General features: G+C 42.4%; 1 protein-coding gene across 1 annotated transcript in view; it reads left to right on the top strand.

Annotated features, from left to right (window-relative positions):
* LOC137891639 (G patch domain-containing protein 8) overlaps positions 1-21,487 on the top strand; it is a 30,354-nt gene extending 8,867 nt beyond the window's left edge. Inside the window, exons 3-5 of the mRNA XM_068736361.1 lie at positions 11,546-11,683; positions 15,257-15,387; positions 16,130-21,487. Coding sequence (XP_068592462.1) covers positions 11,546-11,683; positions 15,257-15,387; positions 16,130-20,141 — 4,281 coding nt within the window. The 3' untranslated portion in view covers positions 20,142-21,487. The remainder of the gene's footprint in view (positions 1-11,545; positions 11,684-15,256; positions 15,388-16,129) is intronic.
* The last annotated feature ends 4,461 nt before the right edge of the window (positions 21,488-25,948 follow it).

Genomic DNA, 25,948 nt, shown 5'->3' with positions numbered 1-25,948 from the left:
ATTCATCAATTTCCCTAACATTCTCTACTTTCCCTCTGCCATAAAAAACCCAGAGGCAAGAAGTAAACACAAACTCTATAAGATCTCCTTCTCTCTGCCTCTGTTAGTTTCTCTCTCCACCATTCCTCCTGTTTCACTCACTTCTCTCCAATTGTAAAGTTTGATTAATTGATAAGTGAAACGTTGTCTTGTCGGAAACAAGTATAATGTGAGGTCCGGAGGTTGTGGAACATATTGTCTTTTATCTCTGAATGTGCAGGTGTTGCAGCTGCTTAGTGCTTGTCGTGAACAGCATAAGCCCCATTCTAAATTCTGTATCGCAGTGTGAAGTTACTTATCTCTTCCAGGTATGGCAGACGTGTGTTTTTGGAAACGGATTCAAAAAAAAAAAAAGCTTGAGTCATGGACTTCACATAGCAAGCCAAAATCGATACACTTTGTGTGTTTGGCTGCATGTGGGTGTGTGTTTGTGTTTATGTGTGAGAGTGTGAAAAATAGCAGCGTGTGATTTATGTAAATGAGTGTCATCGGCCGAGGAGGAGGCAGAATTCCCAGGCCTGATGAGTGGCTTAATGATTCATCAGCCTGGCTGAGGCAGGCATCAATAATGGATGACAGAGTGGGTCATGCAGGATTGCTCGCCCCTTGATTAAAGTGCTCCACAGCTAAACGCCTCACTTCCTCCCTCTTCTCCCCTACCTTCTGCGAGGATAAATACAGAAATGTGCCGTATTCGCACACACACACACACACACACACACACACACACACACACACACACATTTGCACACATGGTCACACACACCTCCTCCTCGATCTCCTACAGCCTTATGTCATCTCACCTCTCACATGCTTAATAAGCTCTCATCCCCTCTTCATCTCCTCACTCTGCTTCTTTGGTCTTAATCCAATCACAGAGGAAAAGAAAGGGGTAGAGAGAGGCAGCGAGAGAGCAGGAGAGGGGGAAAAGAAGACGATGGAAAGCGTGGGAGAAAAAAAGAGAAAGCCACAATTTAAAGCTTTATAATTTGTCTGTACGGAAAAGGAACCTTTCTCTCTGGAGATATGACAGCAACATAAATGTTCTTTCTCTCCTCTCCACACACAGAGCGGAGGGAGTCATTTTCCCTCTGTCTCTCTCTTTAAGCTGTATGGGGGTGTTGGTGTGACAGGACAAATCTCTGTCTATTAGGAGACATAAACCTCTAAACCCCGAGCTACACGGCCATACATACTAATGCAACCATACAGAGGGCTGGATAGAAGTTGGGAACGATAGCGAAGACACACTGAGAAAGGAGGAGATCTGGAGAGCAGAGAGATGGAAGGAGGGAGAGCATGATGTTGAAAGCAGAGAGAGTCCTGGTGGGATTTCAATCCCCGGCCAGCACAGGGTCTTAACTGCTACACAATCTTTGAGTACAGCAAAACCAGCTTTAACAAAGTCGGACTGACGTGTACCACAGAGAAAGTTCAGTGAGTTTGTGTGCGTCTCCCCTGTATGAGTGTGATGATGTTGTACCAAACAGTTAATTCCAGCCTTCTCGTCCGTAGCATCATTAATTTGCCATTCATGCTCTCATACTCTAATGTGCCAGAGAAAAGATCACTCACTCTTATTGGCCACACTCATGTTATCCCCTGATAGCACCAATGAACCACACACAGTGAACATGCACACACACACAAACACACACACACACACACACACACACACACACACACACACAAATGCTCACCCAATCATAAATGCCTGAAAGACAGCAATCATTCCTCAATTCAGTGACAGCAGAAACCAATCGCTCTCTCTCAGCCATCCTCGCTCCCCTCATCTGTGAGTTTGGCGAGATTTAGCCGAGCATTACGAGTGCAGCGTCTAATCTGCGATCGCATTAATCCTGTTCTTTAAATCTGTCTCTTCCCAAACTGATTACCTTCATCTTCTTAACTTGTCTTTCACTCTAATCTGTATTATCACACTCTGACAGATTACAGTCGCAGTTTGATCACTTCAGCAGATAGTGACGCAATCCTCTTTGAGGCAGTCGATCAGCTGTCTTGTCTGGACAGACGGAGTCCTGTACATTATGTGTGTTTTGTGTGTGTGTGTGTATGTACCAATTTAGCTACACTGTATATCAATTTATCCATGCTGAGTTTTCAATTGTGTCTGCAATTTAAATGTCAAGAGTGTATGGTCCATATAATTCATTTTTTTCTGCCAGCTGGGAGAGGAATGCATTTAATACTGGAGATGACATTTAGCAAGAGAGGAAAGAAGCCTGATAGGCACACAGATGGAAGGACACATTGCTACTTGGACTCAAAGACTATGTTGCTTTATAATCTTTTAGTGGTCTTTATTAGTTTATCTGCCCTTGTTTTTATGTTATCAGATATCTAGAGATGTGTCTTGGGAGTTCTGTTTGTTGTGTTTTTCCTTGTCTCGTGGTATTCAATTATATTTAGTCCATTTCCTGTTTTATTTGGTTCTCTCCTGATGCGTCATGTTGATCTTTACTTCCTGTCTTTGTGTGTTTGTCGCCTCTTTGATTATCCACACCTGTCCACAATTAGGCTACTCACCTGCCCCTGATTTTGCCATCGGCCAGTATTTATACTCCCTGTTTTTCCCTGTTTTCTCTGCTAGATTGTCTTTGTTCATCACCGTGTGTTCACCGCTTCAATATCTGTTCAACCCTCAACTGTTACACATATACCTGACAAGGGCTTTTAATGCATGGAGTCAAGCACATATGTGAGAGGAACTATGTTTAAGTGCAAACAAGTTATTTAAGACCACAGTAGAAAAATACCTGAAATAAATGGAGTGAGAAGAGATGAGCGGGTGAAAAAATAACAGATCACCAATCTTGCCATCCAAGGCTTTTCTTATGTCATTTTTACCCCTGAGACAAGCCACGGATAGAGTATTAAAGAGGTGCATACTACATACAAAGCATATTTACGGTATATTTATTGTAGATGTGTAGAAATTTCAAAGACTGTGCCTAAAGTTCACCTCTCTATCCTTTATGCCCACCGTCCTTTGTCTCCCTGTAATTGGCTTATGATGTTCTCCCTAATGTGCACTGAGAGAAAGAAAAAGGAAATCTTCGCCTTTCAGGGAAACAAATGTAAGTCCCTGAAGAGCACTGTGAGTGAGTGGTATGATCATAAAAATACATTTAAATTCACTGAGGACACCACAGTTTGTAGAACGGCAGGGTATTTTAGGAATTTGCATGCACGCTTTCATGCATTTGTGCTTCTGCCTTGATCCCACCCAACACAAAATGTATCCTCAAAACGGCTGGAGAGAAACTATGGGTCACGTTTGTTCAAGTGAAGAAAATGTCTTAAGATGTCCTCTGCTATTTTTTTTGCCCGAAAGCTATGCTCTGCCCCGGTGAATCAGTTTAACTTGTCCAGCATGAGCCAGGGGCTGAACTCGCATTGTATTTGAGATGAAATGAACACAGTGAGATTGAGAGAGCAGGGGGAGAATGTTGAGAGGTGGGTAGATTTTAAATGTGGCACCAAATAGGATGGATCAATGATACAGCGCATAAATAACTATGATAATAAGGGAACTATGTTAAATAAGGAGGAGATAGAGAGAATGAAGGCAGTGAGGGTGGACAGATCTTTGGCCTTGCATTGTGATGGACAAAGAATTAATTTTGATAGCTTGCTGGTGATTGTTTGATTGGGCCTTGTGATAAATCCTAGATTTATGACCCAAACAGGAGAGCGGTGCGATTTGTTCATGCCACAAGCTTCCTGCTGTTGCCCCAGACGAAAGCAGTAGGCTACAGTTATGACTTTGTGTGTTGTTTGTCTTTTGAACACACATCTCTCATTATATTTCCCCCTCTTTTATATTTGAATGTGATATGTCAGCCGTTGTACACAGAGTGTAACCTGTAGCTTTTTTTTTTATGCCAAAAATCTATTAGGCAGCATTGATGTCTATATTTGTGTTTAGAGTACATTTATTTTTAACAGTACAAGTGTAACACAGTACAGTATGAACAGAGTGCGAAAGCAGCACTTGCAGCCTGTAAATATTAAAACAGTGACATAATTTCAGTTTATTTTTTTTTGGGATGTGCTTTGGCGTATTAGATTGACTACAAGGTTAAAGTGCTGATTTTCACCTTTAAGTGTTTCTGAGTGAGTGTACGTTCATATTCAGTAAACAATGTAAAACATGCAGATTTCCATTTTAAAAATAGTCAATTTTAGGACAGTGCAGCAGGACAATGGGCCTCATGCAAGAACCACTCGTATGAAAAGATTTGTTCTTAAGCGGCTTGTACAAGTGATCGTCCCGTATTTTGAATTTTCACTTAGGTACGAACACAGTGGTTCAGATCTGTTGTAGGAGTCATGTGCAAATAGTCTGTTGTTATCCAAAATTAGTTTTTCACTAATGGATTGTATATTGTATTACTTTGAAGTAATTTGCACTAGAAAATCCCATAATTACACTTCATTATTATGTTGACATTTTCCTGTTTAACTCTGCAATTTGAATTATGATACAGTTCAAAATTGCCTATTGTATAACACTACAGTATCAGTATGAACATCTCAAGCTGTAAAACAGTATGCACTAATTGAAGTTTAATTTGTCTCTGTATTTAATAAGGTAATTGAGAAATATAACCAGGTGCATCACGGCAAACTAGCTTCTTTTGAATGCCGTAGTGAATCAGGCCCTTGGAAGAGAGCGTCCTAATATTTGCCGACAGATGGCTGTTTCTTCACATGATGGTTTATGCAAGTCGTTGTCCTGGGGAATATCTTCCGTTGCAATGCCTGCAACATCACATTTAATGGCACATATTATTTGAGGCATTCTCATAATGAACTATTTTGCCTTTATTCCACTGACAGTATGAGCCTCAGGTGACACACCATTAACAGCGCTCGTTATTTTCTTCCATTCCGTGGCTTAAGCAATTGTCCCTTAAGCAGGCCACCACTGTTATAAAGTATTGATTTTTCTTTATGGATCTCTGAAAGCAGGACCAAAATTTCCAAACTTGTAAAGTTATCTTTTTATTCTTTGGTGTCATGTTCATAAACGAACACTTCCGGACATATAGGCCAGGACAAATAGCCTTATATGATAAAACTGGAGCTTTAATGATGCTAATCTACAATTCTCATGAATGAACGCTCATTTACGCACAGGTGGCATTCATCATGTTTACTGTGGTTGTTTACAGTTATATGAAGTTAGGAGCAAATGCTGACTTTGACATGGCTCACTAGTAAGAGCCCACGGTATGAAAAAAAAGTAAAAGAAAGTTCCGATAAGAATACGAAAATGTTCTTGCATTAGGCTCAACATCCTAAACATATAGACAAGACAAAGGAGATGTTTTTAAGGCAAAACAGTGAACTTTTCTTATCTAACCAAATCAGTCACTTGATCTCAATCCAACTGAACATCTGTTTAATTGGTAAGAGATTGCTGCACTACAGGCCTGACTAGGAGGCTACCAAGTGTCTGCTGATGTCTATGGGTCTCACAGTTCAATCAGTCACTGACAGTTTATGTTTATTGCAAATGTAAAGTTAATTTTGGATCCCCAAAATTGGAGGTTATTTTTAGAAAGGGATGCAATTCCCATATCAAATCACTAAAGCACCTTTATAATTCTGGAAGATGGAGCTTCAGCTCTTCGGGGTTGTTCTGTTTCAAATGCCATTTGCAGGATTACAAACCCTACACAATAGAAAAAGTACACTCAGGAAAGATAGATAGATAGATATATATTTTTTTTTAAACATCCGTTATAACTCTCGGGTTTAAGGATCAGATCCAGGGAGAAGCACACCTCATTTCAACGAAACAACAAAGGGCACAGGGCAAATTTGCAAATATAATCCCTTCATCATTTATTCATTCAGTTTGTTTGTCTTGCATGCTGCTCGACTTAAAAGGTCAGAGGGAGACGGAACATTCGGTTATTTTTCGAGCAAGACACAATTGAAAGACAAATCCTGGGGATTCATGGCATTCAGAGGCCGTTTCTTAAGATAGCACACAGTTTATGAGTCACTACACACCTGACTCTGGATCATTGGAATACACTTTGTACTAGTCTGTGTATGTAGTGGTAATCTTGTTTTGTGAATCATTTTTGCCTGTCTACTGTCTTCACAGGTTGCTGGCAGTGTGTGAGATGACGTTGTTCACTGGTACTAACACATCTGTCCTTTTGGCTGAAAGAAACGTCGGACCGTATCTATGGTCAACACATCTGCGGTTTTGGCTGGGGTTGCTCTATGTGCTTGTTCTAGCCATACTTCTAACTGGCTTTAATGATCTGGAGCAAACACAGATACACCAACATTATCAGATGGTTTCACAAAATACCGGCAGGGACGTACATGCAGATGCATGCACGCACGCTAGATTAATAAATCGGTGGGTACTGGCCATAGTGGCATAAGGCAGTCAAGGGAGATGCATTAGGGCTGTAAATACCAGCTCATTAACACTCAGCGATCCTATTTGGCAGTCTGTGTTCTTATGTGTGTGTGTGTGTGTGTGTGTGTGTGCGCGTGCTCGCAAATGTGTCTGTCGCCGAGATCTACAGGTCATTACAGTAACAAGTAACTTGGCCCTCAGGTCAGCTGTCATTAGCTACAGAAGAATGGCCAGAAATCAACACGGCACTGCCAGACTCACACTGCCAGACTTTCTCCACTTGTGCATGTGTGAATGCATGTGTGTCTGACGGAGATAATCACAGGAACACTTTAGAGAAAGGGCAGAGATGAAAACAGAGAGGCATTTAGACTGCGAGAGGGGGACAGAGCTGGAGCGAACAGATTTGCTGAATTATTTTTGTACCACTAATGGAATTGTTTCTATTCATTACAGTGGCCAAGTTAGGGTGATAATTATAGCCAAAGATAATTAAAGACTTAATTGGGCTTGATAAACAGTTATGAATTGTTTATTGAATCGTCCTCACAAGGCACAGTAGCAATTCAAATTTCTCTGAATTCATAAATGTCACTTATAGTCCCTGTGTCACTCTCCTCTCCTCTTTACTTTCATGTACATTCATTTAATTTTAAAATTAGCAGATGTCCTCTATGTTTTTGAGAGATCTGGTCTTGTACTCTCCAAATGTTGCTTTATAAAAAGACAACCCTACCCTCGTGTGAATACACTTACAAAATATTAAACAGTAGATGTAAATACAATAAATACAGGTGATACGCAAGATTATGCTAATATAGACCGGTGCATCACATGAGACAGCTGATTACCACTCATTCAATGTTCTCCATAATAAATCAATACTGTTATACTTAACAATAGCATCATGCATAGATTAACACAGCTGGAAAGAAGCAACGTTTTTTGTTTTGTTGAAGAACAATAGTTTCCTCAAAGTAAGCCATTCATGAAGTTTTTATCTCCCCCCTGCAGTCGAAGTACTCTTCAGTTAATCTATTTGAACAGAGAGAATCTGTTACCACCAGTTCTGTTGCTACTGGGCTCTGTTTTACGCTCTCTCTGGATTTATTATGTAAGCTGAGGCATAGTTTTTGTTAGTTTGGATATGTTTTGCATTTCATACTGAACCAAGATTGCAATTAAAACGTGTGGTGCCATGTTGTTAACAATTATCATATATGAACAGTTTTTTGTCACTATGTCCAAGCCAACAAAATGTAAGTCAGAAGTAGCACAAATTCAAATCCTAGAAATTATATTGAAGTTCTCACCACCGGCCTATGCACGTCACAATTACGTATCCACATAGTGTTAAAAGCATAAAGAAAGAGAGACAAATAAGTAATCATACTTTATGTGCAATTAGAGGTTATATCATCATGTATTTTTAGGCTTAAATAAGGTTGTTTTTATTGTTCTTATTTTATTGTTTTTCTCCTACAGTGACCTCATATTTCTTTAAGCCTATAGTTGATCACTCTGTGCATTAAGCCACAGCCAAACGTCCCGTTTTAACAGGAAATACATCACATTAAGGAGGCAAAATCCTCTCAAAAGAGTGACTATGCTGTAAAATCACTCTGTAAATCTTTCCTCACACTCTGTCCAGGATAGGAGTCCAGCCATCCATGGAATTACTGTTCAATATTTAATTACAACTACTGAGAAAGTGACCATTAAGACGAGTGAAACAATTTAGCTCAAGTGCAGTAAATGTCTGTAAACTATCTAAATTATTTATTTTAATATAATTGATTAAATCATAGCAGATTCTTAAAAAAATGTAACTGCACTGAACATATTCAAGTCTTTATCACTCTGAGCATTAAAGTAAGCTTAATTTCCAATGTGTTCTATCCTATATGCTTTTCTTTTCTTTCATGTCATTTTCAACAAATGTTAAAATGTGTTCTGTCGACACAAAATGTTTGACTTCTAACCTAAGTGGATGCAAAATATGTACAAAATTTTTCTTTAGCACATTGTTTAGTAGATGGCTGAAGAAAAAAAGCAAACCTTTGAAAAAAAAAAATAGCTGACAGCATATGAATAGTGATACCGTTAAGCTAATTCCAATTGCAGACTTGGCCTCAAACATCCAGCCTCTCTCTGTCCTTGAGGTTCCACCTGCAGTCAGCTTACTGTCTAGATGTTAGTAAGAGTAAGTTATGACAGTGATAAGCATATTATCTAAGGGGTCCACAATTTTCTGTGTAGATCAGCAGTCTTGAAGGTCAAGATCACTAGACGAAGAATTCTGAAAAGCTTTCAATTATGCGTATTTGAAATCTTCATACGTCTTTCTATAGTATGCTTACAACTAATGAGGGTGTCATTTTTTTATTATATATGCCATAAAAGTTCAAAAGGGCAGTTTGACTGGGTACGATGGCAGTGAGGTGATTGCCGCCAAAGCTTTGATCTGCAGAACACCCAGAGGTTTCTCAAGGGACTGTGTCTTTCTAAAGACTTTCTTGTGAATACATTGTATATCATTACTTTCCAGTGCACACATTTCCAAACGCTGACATACCACGTGTGCAAAACACTTTAAGCGTGACCTGTTCATTTCCACAGAAGCTCGGGACATTGAATTACATGTGTGCCTGAAACTCCAGTTATGGTTTCATAACGACTCTTATTTGTGGCATAATTTCAGCTATGAAGAGGAATAACATGGCACTTCTTGCACAAATTGAGGATAAGCGAAAAGAAGAAAAAAAGCTCATTCACATTCAGAGCCTCGCATAAACACTCACACACATAATCCTGCAAACAATCACTGTCCGTTTAGGTCTGCAGATATCAGCTGTGCTTTCTCTGCAAACAGATTTATACTAGTGAGGTAAATTGAGGTCTATGTTAATTTAGCACTGGTATATCAGGTTGACAGACTATGTGCGACTGTGCATGCATAAGTGTGTTATTGTTTGTCTGGATGTAATTCTGCAAGCATGTCTATGCATTCTGTGTTGGGGCATACGGTTATAGAAATCATATTAGGTATATTTATTTAAGGCAAATAAAAGCTCTCATGTATGAGTTTATTCAGCTGGAAAATGCATGCCAGGAGGTCTCCGACATAAACAAATGTCTCCACACACACACACACACACACACACACACACACACACACACACACACACACACACACACACACACACATTTTCTGCTTTCTTGCATTCACACCTTTTCTCATACATACACCCCTCCTTCTGTATAAATGTCTCCCTCTTCATAATAATTACCCTGACAGAATGCAGAGAGGTGAGAAGAAAGGGTTAGGGCTAAAAGGGCATGTAAGGCAGAAATATTCATGTACACACATAAAATGAGTATATGAAGACATGCACTTACACAGCTTCTAATCTTGCATAAGCCCAACGGTTAACAAATAAACAGCTTTCAGTATCTCAATCTCTTCACCCTGGCACCGCTCAAAGAAAGGCTGCTCTGGGTGATTGGATCATTTCCTGGTCGTGACTTAAGCCTGCAAAGCAGATCGATACCACGGCACACACACAGAGTAACACAGGATTAATGTATATTAGTTACCTTTCTGCTGATTTCAGTATAGGAGAGTCCTGTCCGCTTGGTCCTTTCTTCAGCCTTCTCTCCTCTTCACCCAATCTGACTGAAAGAAAGATGGAAAGAGCCAAAGGAAGGACAGTTATTTTATCTGTGTGTGTGTGTGTGTGTGTGTGTGTGTGTGTGTGTGTGTGTGTGTGTGTGTGTGTGTGTGTGTGTGTGTATAGTTATTATGTAATAATAATTGTAATTGATACGTGTGAAAAGTAATGACATGAACAGGGATTGTTACTTTGTGGTAATAATAATGCCAGGTGTTGTTGCATGTGAATGTCTGCGAGGGCAGGCAGGGGTCATTTCTTCTCTTGTCTGCATTCCTATCCTCCCTCTCTTTTCTTCTCACCTCTGTTCCTGTGTGCAGGCATATTACTGAAGCAAATTGGGGCCAATAGACTCTGTCACTGCATGACCTAGGGCTCACCAAACAGAAAAGAAACAAGCTAGACAGAGAGAAAAAGGCAAATAGAGGGGATAAAAGGGGCGATAGAAGAAAGAATAAAGAGTGAGTTAGTGGGGGAAAAAGTCTGGGAAATCAGGAGAGCGAGCACAGAGAGGGAGAAAGAGCCAAGAGATGGACGGAGGGAAGGAAAGAAGCAGAGAGTGAGAGAAAGAAGTGACAACCTCAAATTAAATTCCCATCATGTCAGTGTAGAACAGAATTCAATAGTGTTTATTGGCAGCCCCCAGCCTCAGGGAAATTACATTCTGAAGCAGAGCATGGCATGAATGCACACACAACCCTAAACTTGTGCACGCGCCCACACACGCATATACACACACAAGCACACACATCTGTTGTACACAACACAGTGCATGTCCTCGAACCCCCCAAAAAAGCCCTTTGGCTGATGTGAGCATGCAGACAAGCGATTTATCCCCTGAGGTCCATGTGCCATTTGTCCAGAATGTGTATCTCTGTTCATGCGCTATTTGCGCCCCTCTATGTGTGTATTAGTCTGAAAGTTCTTCACATGCACGGTTTTGCCAGTTTACAAGAGACCAAGTTGTACATTTAAGAAGCTCAGTTTTTCTGTCTGTCAGCCACAATTGCCACTTTCCCTGCAGTCAGACTCCGACTATTTGCCATTAAAGTACATACACAGGTTTCTATTACAGTGGCTGTATTAAATGTGTCCCCAGGCTCAAGTTGCCATGAACACAGGGCTTCAGTGCCTTTGTCCAACCTCCAGCAGCAGCAGCAAAAGCAGCATACTTTAATGGGAAGCCGTTTAACAGTTTTATGCAGAGCACATGTAGAGGCTATTACTGCTGATGTCTCTGGGATGCAGATTTGCTCTAAATGGCTAACAATCTGCCCCCCTCCCCTACTCTTCTTGCTCTCTATCTCTGCCCCTTTAACCCTTAATGTCTCGGTCTGTTTATGCCTGTATCTCGACTCTCTTTCATTTTTTTCCCCATACCCCTCCAACGCACTCACTCGTTCTTTCCGTTTTTCTCTTTCTCCAGGAGCATGCAGAGAGGGCTTTGGGCTGCTCAGTGGAGGATCTGAAGGCTCTTTTCTACTGTGAGCTGTGTCATAAGCAGTACCTCAGACACCAGGAGTTTGACAACCACATCAACTCCTACGACCATGCACACAAACAGGTACATGGGATGCACCGGCACTGCAGTTACACACACACACACACACACACACACACACACACACACACACACACACACACATGCTATGTAACAGCACACATGCAGACATTTCTTATGATCTCTTGTCATGGAATTTGTGTGTGCTAGCTTCATGCATGTTGACGGAAAGCTACTTTACATTTCCATGTCAATCTGCCCATTGGGTACAGTTTCCCAGCAGGTAGGAGTGTGACAGCCGCATCATATCTTACAGCACACACACAGAGAGGTGGAACTTGTGGCAGTACTCACACATATAATGTAGACACACTCGTAGCAACTGAAAACTGAAAAATAGTATTAATCCTAAGGTGCACAGTATTTATTTTAAAATAATTAATTTAAAATCTTAAAATCAAAGTCCCACATTTATAATAACTAGTGCAGTGCATACATACATGCATTCATACAAATAGACACTTTTCCACTTTTTAGTTAGATGGAAGATTTTTTTTTCTTCTGGTTCAAAATTTAGAACACTTGATTTGTATGTATCTGGTACATAAGGATGCTGCTACAAAATGCACTTTATTCTTCAAATTGCAATTCTTTCAAAAGAGAAATAAATATGCTGTACCAAATAAAACATGGAGCTATTAGCATAGCTCAAGTATGATTCTATTATTCCGGTTTGGACATGATGAGGCCAATGGACCATTAGGAAAAGGCCCGGCAGCAGGTTTTCTTCTGCGTTCTGCTTTCACATCCATTTTCATACACAACCTCCACTCTGGACTAACAAGCTGAAGGTTCTGCTGATAGCACATTCTCCCACAGCTATCTGTTGTCATGCCAAGGCATACACTCACATACAAAAACATACAGACATGCACTTCCCCGTGTACACACTTGTCCTCAAACACAGGCAATCTCTCAACCAAGCCAAGCCACTTCCTACTTCTGAACGCCCACACTGTGCAACATGAAATAAACATTAAATAAGACTGTTCCTTCACTGTCATTGTTCTTTGAAAATGAATCGAAGCAACTGCAGGCCAATGTTAATGCTTTGTTTTAGCCAGCGGCAGGGACATGAAACGAGCTGCATGAGGCACTGAGCTGACAGTAGCCACTGGCACTGTAGGAACACACACACATACAGGCATGCATGCACACTCTGCCTACTGAGCAGACAACAGATGAAATTCTAGCTGAAGAGAGCTTCCCTGCAGGAGTATTGGCTTTGGAGAATGGCAGCTGATTGCGTTTGTTCTGTCTCTTTTCCTTGTCATCGATTCAGGGATAAGCATGTCTGAATGTAGCGCTTTATCAGCATTTACTGCTGATTACAGAAATTGCTCATTACAAGAGAATTATACTCCTTTTTAAATAAAAGAGCAATCAGCCCATTAGCATGGCCCCTCACATGCTACCTAAGAATACACCAATCCTCATTCTAAGGCCCTTGTGGATTTGAAATGAATCAACTCTGACTCATCCATAGTTGCCTCAGCCTGAGCACTCCTTAACACATCTAAAGGGATATTGATCGAGGCTTTGACAGATGGATTGAGCTTCACAACACATAGCTAGACTGGCATGTTGGAAAGTAATATCGCTTCAAGCTGTTGGGGACATGACATCCTCTTTGAAGACAAAAGTATCCGCTTTAAAGTGTGAAACGGAAATATCTCTGCACTGTGTGCTCTGTGAAAATGGTTCTGTGTGCAACATTTTGTTTGGCTCTAAATATAGCTACAGGTTTCCCTGCAGTGGGATCTGTTTTTAAGAGAGAACAATAACCTGGCAGAGTGCAAATGCAAGAGGAAGGAGGAAGAATGCATCTTCATACATTCCATCTATTATAGACTGCTCTCTCTCCCTCAGTCATTGCCATGGACATCTACTCTGATCTTTTCTTCCTCCTCTTTCTAGCTCTGTCCGCAGTCGTTCATTATGTATGCCTCTCTGCTTGAACATGATTAATATTTCCCATAGAATGAGTTTGGCATCAAAGCCACTCAAAGCTCCTTACCACACACTAACAAACACACATACTTGATCTCTCACACATCTACAATGCACAAGCACCTATACCATATGTTTAAGGGACACAAATCCACAAGTGCTGCTCCGTTGGCACATACTTAAGACTTGCTGTCTTCAGTGAGCTGACAGTGGGATGTTAAGCAACGAGCAATAATGTAAAAAGACACCCGATTGTGTAAGACTCAGCAGAGATTAACCTGACGACTGTCAGCTCCAGCATAAGATCTGGGTGTGAAAGAGAGTGAGTGTATAAATAAATCTGATGTCTGAGGGGCTAATCTGATGTGTGCATATGTGCGTGTGTTTGTGCAATACATACTGTATGGATGAATAATAGCGTAACATAATCTAAAAGTGAGAGTGGTGTAATCCTGTTGCAATTTATACTACAGGATAAATTCACAACTATATAAAATAAACAACAAAACCTAAATGTATAAGCTGTGTGGATTGCACATTGAGGTAGCTAAAAAATATACTGGGAAGCGAGAGAGAATAAGACGGGAGATAAGAGGGATAGTGCTGCACGATACTGCAGCTATTCCCAAACTCCTTAGTCTCTCCTTAGCCTTCAGCCATAGAAACACACAAACATGCACATGCACACACACGCACACACACACACACACACACACACACACACACACACACACACACACACACACACACATATACACCTGCCAAGCATGGATAAAGGACGGATTAAAGTGTGTCAGAAAAGGAAACTGGAGAGAGAGGCATGAATCATTGTTTCCCTTAGAGGACTGGCACACCTGGTTATAAACACAAAGTTTCACACATGTACAAATACACACATGAGAACTCACACAAAAAAAACCCCACAAAATTGAGCTAATTGTTATTTTTTTATGCATCATGATAGGGATGAAGACCCACCAGTTTACTCAAAATTAAATCACTCACTACTCACTACCATGGTGTGCGAGTTATGTTGTGTTTCTTGCATTTGTGCATACACACTCACACACACACATACATACAATGGTCTGGCATTTTTCCAGTTGAAATCTCTTTACGATGTCTCAGATGGTTATTTTGCCAATGTGTAATTTCAGCAATGACAAATGCACCCTTTGCTACACTCCAGCTAAAGAGCAGATCAGTCATTGGATCATGATTGTCATTCAAACCAAGCTGTCACAACTGACAGAGGGCTGAACATTTTCGAAATTGCAGTGGCAAAATCATCATCGTCATTAAATCACTCATGCCACTCATCTCAACTGCGTCTGTAATCAGCTATTCACCAGTTGAGTTGTGTTTGCTTTCAAGCTGTGTGTTGGGAAAAAAGATGCTTTCTTCCAGGCTGAATGGAGTTAATTGGACATGAGCTTAGAAGGAGAACATCTGCAAATGCTGCTGACTGATGTGTAGGTTTGAAAGACAGCTGCCTGCAGAGAGCTTCCTAAAACTAATTTCTCACTCTCTCTTCTCTTTGTCCAACTCTCGCTTCTCGCTACCCTGTGCCCTCCACATACTTTTTCTGTCCCTCCCTCTGTACCCCTTAATTTTCACTTCCTGCAGAGGCTGAAGGAACTCAAGCACAGGGAGTTCGCTCGCAACGTGGCCTCAAAATCATGGAAGGACCAGCGCAAACAGGAGAAGGCTCTTAGACGTCTGCACCAGCTCGCACAGCTGCAACAGGAAACCCAGCGGTGAGTGGGAGGAGAGTGTATTTGTGTGTCCGTGGCAGTGTGTTAGTGTAATGAGACCAGGGGCAGGAGTCCAGAGGGGTTAGAGTGTGTCACATCCAGTCAACGATTATTTCATTTGATGGATGAATCCACAGACGTTAGAGCACCCAGTTGTCCTAGATAGGCCACAGGTGAAGTAAATATAACATGAAGACACATTGATGCTCTGAGAGTAGATGATTTGTAGGAGAAGAAGATGTGAGTTTTAATGAAGTAGAAAAAAGGTGTTTTTATTTAAGACTTAACTAAAATGAGTAAAACAAGTTGAAAGATGAAAGCTTGCCTCTGTGTTTGCATACCTACAGCAATCAAAACAATGAATAAAAAAAACAATACATCATACATATTATAATCATCTTGATTACGCCTATTCCCTGTGCAATTAAATGTGTTCTCCTATCATCAGGCAATAACATGTGAACAGCATTACTGTGAATACCAATATTAAGCCTCTTCTTTTTTTCTTCATGTCTTTCTCTCTGTGGTTCTTTGTTCCTTTCTTTTCTTTCTCAATGGAAAACTCATTCTATCTATCTATCTATCTATCTATCTATTTATCTATTTACCTACTAAGGCATTTTTTCATGATTTGAATTCATCTATCAATTCAATCAAGTTTAATTTAATTGAAATAATCCAAGCTTAAGTGATGTAAAGTTAAATCAATTCAAATCAAGAACACTTCTATCACTCTCTGTTTCAGAGTCCCAGGAAGGACCTCTGGACTAAGAAGTGCAGTCAGGGCTGTGAGACAGCAGCAAGATAAAGACAAAGACCAAAGCGACCACATCCTTGAGAACAAACCTGAACCCTTCAACCACACCCATAGACCCCCTCCTACACAACCCAGAACAGCACGTCTCAGCCACCCGCCAGAAGATCCATGTCAATCTCCTTCCGAGATGCCGCTGGCCACTGCTCGAGCTGAGTCCCCACTAATCACACATCCGGCATCCAATACGGACCCTCCTGCAGTGTACCCCCAGTCCTGCCTGGGCTTGCATCCCCAGCTGCCTCTCCCTGGGCAGGGGAGAGTGGGAGGCAGACTTGGCGTGTCCTTCTGCTTCTCACGCAGAGGACCCAGGCTTGAGCCTTCTGCCTCTGTCTTCTCAGACCTGGAAGAGGAGGAGAGAGAGAAGAGGGAACAAATGAAGGAAAGGATAAAGGTGATGATGGAAAACATTGACAGGAAAATTGGGGCAACAGAGGAGGGGAAACACAGTAAGTGTGAAAAGCATGAGTCCAGATCTGACAGTGTTAGTCTTAACGACACAGGGCCAGTTCCCAGAGAGGCTGCCAGAGAAGAGGGAGAGATTGGAACAAGAGATGCAGTGAAAGCACACTCTACTATTTCCACAGCAGCACCTGATAATCAGAGCCACGATTCACAATGCTTGCTACCACAGACCCAGGTGGCCGTATGGGGCACAGCACTAGCAGGGTCACACATGGACACTGAGCACACAGATAGCGAGACAGACAGAAAGCCAGAAACAGAGGAGGGGGTGGAGGAGAGTCAGTATATGTGTGTGCTGGGGAAAGATGGCTCCACCCGTCTGAGATGGCCTGTCAATTTGCTTATGGTCACCAAGTGTCAACCACACATCTCCTACAGCTGCAACCCACTCTGTTTGAATCCACAACAACCAGAACAACTCACAGAGGATCTGCAGGAGTCACAACAGTTGTTTGCTCTCTCAGATGAATCAGATCTACATGTGCCAGCTATTCTTACACCAGATGCTCATTCCTGTTTAGAAAGACAGACAAGACAAGAGCTGAAAGCACACATACAGGAAGCTGAGGAACATATCGATGTGGAGACAGAAGCACACCTGTTGCTAAAGAACGAAAACCTTTCATCATCAGAAACAAGACCAGAAAGAGGAAGATGCCCGCTAAGTATGGATGACAGTGTGAGGGCCTCATCCCATCCATTTGACCCCGCTCATAGTGACAGCTTTGACACAAACTCCCAGAATCCACTGAGAGGCAGATTAAGGGGTGCGAGAGAGATCAGGGAGAGAGCCATCATATCTCTGAGCTGTAAATTAGACTCTGTCACCCAGCCTGGCACACAGAGGATGTGCACCAGCCCATCCAGGTGTGAGTGTGGGAGTGAGACAATGTGCAAGTGTGCCAGTGCTCCACAGCCGTACGTGGGCGTCTCAGAAGTGTCACGCAAAAAGAGGAAAGCCAGCACAAAGAAACACAAGTTGGGAAAGAAGAAGAGGGGTGAGAGGGAAAAAGCTTCAAACAAGCGCCAATCAGCAAGGTGCAAAGTGAGGAGTGTTGTCTCTACAGTCTCCATTGGCACAGAGAGGAGTGGAGGAGCTGGAGGGAGCTGGGGGAAGAAAAGGAGGCAAAGGGAGACGAGGATGAGGAGGAGGAGGGTGCAGGGAGCTGGGAGCTGTCTCCTGGGAAGATGTGAGGCTGAGCCAGTATCTGTCCCTGTCAGGAAGAGGAGGCCTCACAGGAGCCTCAGCACTGAATCCCAGTCACAGCCAGACAGAGAGCAGGCAGAGCACTGCAGTGCCTTCTCCCAGCTCGCCAGACACACAGCAGACAGACACGAGGGGGAGGGAAAGCGAGACGGCGATGCAGTGACTTTTCTCCCGCGGTCTCACTTCTTTTTACACTCTTTCTCACCAGGATGTAACTCAAAGCTGTTTTGGGAAAGGGGTCACCATAGCAACCCCAGGAGTTTCATTGACTGCTGTTACCCTGACAACAGCTGTGGTTGCAGCCCGGCGAGAAAGAGAAAAGTCCTCCACAGGGACAGGAAATCCATTCATAGTAAGAAGAAGAGTTTGAGGCATCGTGAAGTCTGGAATGATACAGAGAGGGGCAGGAAAATTGGAGGGCATTCAGGTTACAGAGACAGGGACCCTATTTCAGACACAGAACAATGGGAGTTGTTGAGGGGGGGCTGTCCTCGAGGTAGTGAGGAGGGCAGGTCAAGAAGTGGGTGGAGATCGAGAAACAGAGCAGTGGAATGGGATCGGGTGGCAAAGTTTAGCCCCAGTCCGAGCAGCTGGGGCAGGATAGGCCGACGTCTGAGCACAGAAGATGTAGACTGGGACAGATGCAGTGTGGACAGATGGACATGGGGCAGCAGTGACAGCTGGGAAGACAGGGGGACACACAGGTCCACATCAGGCTCCAGGACAGGAGCAGACAGCAGAGACAGCCCGGGCTGTGTGTGGAAATGTGCAGGCACCAGACGCTCAAGCTCCAGACACTTCTCTAGCCCTGAGTGGTGGAGTACTCAGACATACAGCCCCCAGAGTGTGATCAACACACAGTCCAGCAGGTGCCACAGCCCGCGCTCCTGCAGTCCCTGCAGCAGCACCAGCATATCCGAGCTAAGCTGGGAGTGGAGCAGGAGCAGTACCTGCTCAGGAGTCACAGCTGATGGGTTGACAGTTAGCTCTGGCAGGATGTCCTCCGTAGCTCCAGGACTCTCATCTGAGGCCCCTCAGGAGGCAAAAAAGCAGAGCAGCCCTATGTCCACTTCATCCAGCCTTACCGCTTGTTCATTCTCTCATTCCTCGCCTCTCAGATCCTATTTTGCTCCCACAGTCCCGAGCCTCAACACACACCATTGTAACACAAGCCCTTCTCAACTTAAGGAGCCCAATACACAGTCTGACCTTGTACATAGACCCTCTGCCCCTGTCGACACAAGCAGGTCAGGCACAACTCTTCCAGGACTATCTCCCAGTAAGTCTCTGCCACAAAAACCAGCCAGAATGTTGCTTCTCCCTCTCATAGGGAAACTGCCTGCAATCCAGAGAAAGGCCAGAAGGAACAAAGGGTTACTGGAGAAGAGTCAGGAGAAGGAGGGAGAGGAGGAAGAGACCAGGGGCAGTGGAATGGATCCTGGAGCGGTCGTCAACAGTCAAAAATGTTCTCTGGACACGGTTGAGTCAAACCCCAGCAACACTTCAAATCTCTGCCTGACGCGGATTAGGACTGAAGACAAGCAGACAGGTAGAGAGACAGCTTTGCCAATCAGCTTTACTGCTGAGGAGATGGACAAATACCGCCTCCTGCAAGAGCAGGCGAGAGAGCACATGCAGAAAGTCCTGGAACAGATGCAAGAGAGCGCAGATATACACACAGAGACAAACTACACACACACGGCACAGACAGAGAACTGTGGGACTGTAGAGGAACAATACACACCTGCACCCTTGCACAACACTTCACTGCCTCAAACCCAGTCACTTCACACAGACACAATGCAAACACAGGGACAGCACACCCTCCAGGTCAGTCTCCCACTTCCACATGTGACCCCACAAGAGAACTTCACTCAACCCATGGCTCTGAGAGTCCCTAGCCTCCCCCCTCTCTCCAACCTCCATCATATCATTTTACAACACACAGCCCTCTCCATGCCCCCCTCCTCCTCATCCTCTTCCACCCGCTCCAACTCTCCTTCCATCCACCCACACCCAGCTCAGCTGCCTCACCCCCTGCCCCATATCCACCCCTCCCTCCCTCATCACCTTCACCTCTCTCCCTTCTCCATATCCTCCCTGTTTCCCTCCATTCTGTTGTCCCATCATCCCATCCCTCTCCTCCCCCAGTCCCCTGCTTTTCATGCGACCCCACTTGCTCCACTCTCCCAAGTAGCCTTGCAACCCTTGAACCCACAGACTTTCATGGAGAGAGCTTGGCCAGTGAGGTTTCAACAGAAGGCGTTGTGATTTTCAAAGAGTGGCTGCCATGTTTATTAATCTTCCTTGGCAAAACGGACTAGTGAGTGAAAGAGAGGAACATTTTTGTTTTGGACAAAAGCCTGCTATTTGAAATGGGGTTGTGTCAGTGCTTTTACTAGAATCAACTCCAATCACACACACACATACACACTTACACACAAACAGCCCAACTATTGACTGTTTTCAAATGAAAATGTGTTTCTCGATCTAGCCTCTGCTGTGTTGAAGCAGACATAGTGAAAACAGACTTTGATCCTTTGCTTTTTCCATCATTCCTCATTCAGGCCCACAATAAAGGGAAAGGTGCACCTGCTATTCAAAGACAAGCTGGGCTTGTGTCATCCTCTCTCTTTCCTTCTGAACCACAGACAGACCAGCTGCCTTTTGAAGTATTGAAGTATCCTTCATGCCAGAAACAGAGGGACAAGAAAGAGTGATGATACCATCCCCTTATCTCCATTTCATACAGGTTATCTGAGTTAGAGTGTGACTTTCAACAAACATAAATGACGTTCCAGGGACCGGTAGGCTAGCACAGGCATTTTAACCTTGGTGTATGCTGTATTTGTGTCTGCAACTGTGCGTGTATAAGAGGTACTTCTGCACTGACACATACACAATAGGAAGGACGGAATCTACTTTCCATATCTGACACATGTAAAGACCTGTTTTGTCTCTATAGTGTAAATAGTCTGGCAGTGAGTAATGACATTAGAATCATGGGATACAATAAAACAAAAGGTGGATTTAACCTTGACATCTTTTCATTCTCATATGTGAAATGAAAGCCTTTTTTTTCTCGACACAGCATTTAATAAATCTGTTGTTGAGACAGCAATGAATGAACAGTCTTTAATGTTTTTTTCTTATTCTGTCTGATTCATGTTTATTGTGCAACATGTTGCAACATGTTCCAAAAAAATAATGAATAAGCTACTGTGTGGTTTACCCCATCTCAAAGTGAGGCCTAGAACTCCTCAGAGATTTTTAAAAGATCACAGAGCTGTGGCTCCAAACCTGTCTTACTTGTGACCCATTAGGTTGAATCAATGTTTACTTGTCACAGAGTGCATGTCTATGAACTGTGAGCATTTTCTGTTTGTGCTGTTATATTTAAGTGAGTTTTAGATGTCACAGGAGGGGAAAATATACAGTATAATATACAGTAAGCAAAGATCAAAAAAGAGTAAACTAAAAAAAACTCTATGGCCGAATTAAAGATTTCTCATATCCTAAACTGGTGATCATCTTGAAAGTTTAAAAAACACTATTCTAGAGTGTCTGAAGAAAAGATAATGATGGCATTTAATAGGTTTGTCCAGCAAGTGTAGCAATTAATTAAATAAAAAGGTGCAAATAATGTTTAAAATGTATTTCTTTATTCTCCATTTCTAAATTATAGGAGGATCAGTCTGAAAATGTTTTTATTGTGTCAGTCATCGACTTAGATGCTGCCCTTTATAAAGTACCATAATAAGTTTAATTGAGTGCTATTATGGCCTTTTCAATGCGAGATTCTCTGTTTCGTTGACCACATTTCACGTCCAGTTTCACCTTTGGTTTACAGCACTGTGGCTGCCCAGAGCCAAGAAATATCTATCGACTTTCAAGACACTCAATCTGCACAAAACAGTTGTACTTGGATATTATACATGCAAGGTAAAAAAAAAAATCCCCATCATTAATGAAACATCGCAGAGGTTCTTTCTTGCCTGTCTTGCCAAAGACTATGGTGGTTAACTGTTTCTATGCATCCATGCCTGGTGATTGGTGAAGGCGGCGATGTATTAAAGCTGCCTACCAAACAGTTGATCACTACAGCGGCCGGCACTCAGGGAGCAGAACACAGAGGAGAACAGAGCGGCATCCAGATGGTCTATGGGCTTGGACTACCCAGAGTGCTTTGAGAGATTGGATTGATTTGCCCTACGTGATATTAGTGAACACAGCCCAACACACAGCAAGCGCTGACATAAATACAGAAACAAGACACAAAATGTACACTCCCAGTCCTGAGGTGTTGGCTAGAAACCCCTGTAGAGATTCGGTAATTAGAGCACAATTCCTCTTTTTCCTCCTTGTGACCCCTGAGCTTGCCCGTGTATGTGTGTGTGTGTGTGTGTGTGTGTGTGTGTGTGTGTGTGTGTGTGTGTGTGTGTGTGTGTGTGTGTGTGTGTGTATCTACAAATGTGTGAGTTTGTGAGAAACAGAAACAGAGAATCCCTATCTCTCTCCACAGGACAGGAGATCAAACAGACTATGTGAAATATAGAGCAGCAATAATTAGCAGCTGTTACAGCATCAAACCTCTCTATCTCTACCTCTCGCTCTCTGACACACACACACACACACACACACACACACACACACACACACACACACACACCCTACTGCTCAGTTCTTATCCCAGACTTTAATTTAGAGATACTAAAATGAGCTGCAACTTCTCAGTCCTCCAATACTGATGATTGCGAAGATGATAGAAAATCAACCCACTCCATTTTTTTGCTCCATTTTCTCTCCGCTTCTTAAGCATTAAAATCACTCACACAGTCTAAAGGGGAAAATCCAGGAGAAGAGTCACATCAGGGAAAGCTTAAAAGCAATTACAGTACTTGAACAAAAAACACAAAGAATGTTATTTTAAAACTTCATCCATGAATATGGAGTGCTTGGACCTTCTCTGTTTTAGTAAGCAAAATTAGAAGTCACACAAGGGTCATGTGGAAGTAATCACGATATCACTGTACTTTCTGTCAGTGACTGATTAAATCATTACCTAAGCCCTGAGATTTGCCCCCTGGTGTGTTCATGTTTTGCTGTTTTGCTGTACGCGCAGGAGTGTGGTTTGATTTATGATGGAGAAGAAGCGGTTTCCTCAGTCAATCGCTCCTGTGAATTAATGAGGTATAAAAACTAAAGCTGGCACTCAGTCAAATACACCAGCAATCACAGAGAGCTCACTGCTCTATTGGCACCACGTTTGATTGTTAGATTGTAGGTATAGATTGCATTGAGCAAAAAGTGCCCCTCACAGCTACTGAAGCGATCCATCGACCCAAATTGCAATGCTGTATAAATGAGACACTTCCCATCTCTTGCTCTCTCCCTTTCTTTCCTTATTTTTTGTGGTCTCGCCTCTTACCCTTCTCTTTGATTCAACCAGGTCAGTGGGGCTTCAGCTCCCCCGGCTGTTCTCTGATTGTGCAGAAGAAAAGGCACCATTACACTTCGTCCTCTCAATTCCCCTCATTCAGAATCTACATTTGTTTCTTTTATAATTTTGAATGTTGTACAGCGCCGACATTCAAAGCACAAGGTTCTTTGCAGTATCATCATTAGACAAGGAAAGCCCTTCCCATACCTTTTCTCTCGCAGTGACATTCATTAAAAGTTTTTGAGTCGTGACAGAGCGTGACATACAGTATCAGACTGTTCCACTCCAATTTAAATCTTTTAACTGAATATCTGTTCCTCTTAGAAATAGTAGTTACAGCAAGGGTAATATTACAACTCTTCTGCTGAGCCAACAAATGACATTCAAAAGTTACAAGTGAAAATAGTTCAAAGGGATCAAGTTCTCTCAATATTAGAGTGCACAAAAACTGAAATTCTATTTTTTATAGTATTTTGAATAGCCGGGTGTCCTTTTAGTAATCCCATTTGATCGTAAATTATCCCGCATATCTGACGATTTTAGGTTAATGCATAATTTTGCTAACTTTTGTGAGCTTCTGAACTTTAAGCGTCTCACTTCAAAGTGTAATCTGTCACTACTGATGCGTCAACAGACACTGCTATTGCTGCAGGTGCCATATATGGAGAGCTAAGTGGCTTCAGGCTGTTTAGAGCTTTTACATCAAAAAGATACATCACCATGTATAAATCTGAGCCAGAAAAAACACCTTTATCCTAAGGAACACCATCTATTTTTGTTATATTATATTCACTTACTGTATGCTTGGCTCTCTTGTTGAGGAGAGACCTGTTTGTGTAGGACTTGTATTATCCAGAAGTAACTATGTGAATTCTGTTCTACGGTGGATTTAGGGATTAGAGGAGGTAGTGGGCTCTGTGATACTCTTAAACTTGGCAGGCACCCCAAGGACATGACACTGTCAGCACATTGCTTACACTCAGTCGCACACACACACACACACGCACACACACACATAGAGGTGTAATAGGGTATAATTTAGGAGGCTGTAATAGTGAGATGTGATGCTCGGTTGTAAGACAGCATGGCTAATTCCCCGGTTATGTTATCTCTGAGAGACAGATGTTCTCACCAAAGATTATGCGTGCACCCACAAAACAAAAGCAACGCACACACAAACTGTTCATGCATCTCTGCATGCACACAGACAATTCTCAGACAATAGAAGCAGCAGGGTAGTCTAAAATAGCTTTATTGACAAAAAACACAGATCAATGATGAGGACGACTTCTCTGAGAGTTAATCATGAGTATTAGTAATGAGTTTCTGCAGAAAACAACGAAGAGAAAAGCACGTAAAACTTTTCCTCAACAACTATTTCATTTAAAACCATGAAATTAATTGAATTATGGATGTTGACCCCTTGCCATATTGATTTAAGGAAAAGCACACATTTTCCCAATAGGACCACTGTGAGAAAAACTATATCACCTTTTAATAATCACATTAAGCCCCACAAAGCTGTGAGCATTAACCCTTTACGTCAATCAGCTGCAGAGCTTTCCCCACATCGGACACATTATATCCATTACCCAGGAAATCCATCCTATTCAGGAAATGGTTTCACTGCAGAGGATAAAGGACAGTTGATTCATGGATTCTCACAGTGGCTGTCAGGAAAACCCTTGGGTCAGATAACCATCACTCCCATTATGTCGTTGACTCACAGTTCAAATGCACGGCCACAGCATAAAGAAAGGGATGTAGATGAGTGGCATGCAGTTCCTATCAGTCAATCCTCAAGTCAGGGGAGTCGATTTTGTCCTTGGTCTTCTTCGTATTGCTTGTCTGCATTTCTGTCACAGAGTATCATTGAATATCCATTAAACCTCTCATGCATCCAAACACAGGGTGTCCGTACGTATCCAAATAGCGGCTTAGAGAGGCTGAAAGAATAGCTTGCATACCTTGAAGCCAATTTGAGTGCTTGCACGTGACTTCAAGAGGACAATTTACAAAAGTGAACATGTGAATGCGTGTATAAACGATAGAACTGCCTCTCAAAGTCCTTACTCCTCTGAGTCCTGATCGCCCTCCTCCTGTTTCCGTTTAACTGGTTTCAGCTTTAAATCTCCAGATTCTAATAATTTCCCCCTTAATCCCTTAAGAGGAGCACCCCGCTTAAGTCTCTAATTAAGATCCATGATACACACATACTGTACATCAGCACAGGATAAACAGCACATGCACACACAGCTTGTAGCATTCAGCTATCTGACAATTGCTGCGTATATATGTGTGTGTGTGTGTGTGTGTGTGTGTGGTTACTAAGTGTTTGTGTGTATTTCAATGATTAAATCCAAATCAGGATGTTGTTATGACGACATGCATTTTAAAGCTGTTAATCCAGGATTATTCTCTCCTCCTCATCTCATTATGTCGATTATTAAAAAATACATACGGGCACATGCGCATACACACAAATACTAATTATGGGTTAGTTTCCCTGGAGACTGAACACATGCTGCTGGTCTCCAAAGACAGCTTGACATACAGGTAAAAAAAGACAAATCTGCTGAATGCACCTCAGGCAGCAACTGTGCATACAATGTAATACATTTTTTCATTTAAGCATATA

Source organism: Cebidichthys violaceus, unplaced genomic scaffold, assembly GCF_023349555.1.
Source record: "Cebidichthys violaceus isolate CVI_PGR_0920_01 unplaced genomic scaffold, fCebVio1.0.p SCAF_7, whole genome shotgun sequence".
Classification (NCBI taxonomy): Eukaryota; Metazoa; Chordata; class Actinopteri; order Perciformes; family Stichaeidae; genus Cebidichthys; species Cebidichthys violaceus.
This window is presented reverse-complemented; position numbering and strand designations above follow the sequence as displayed.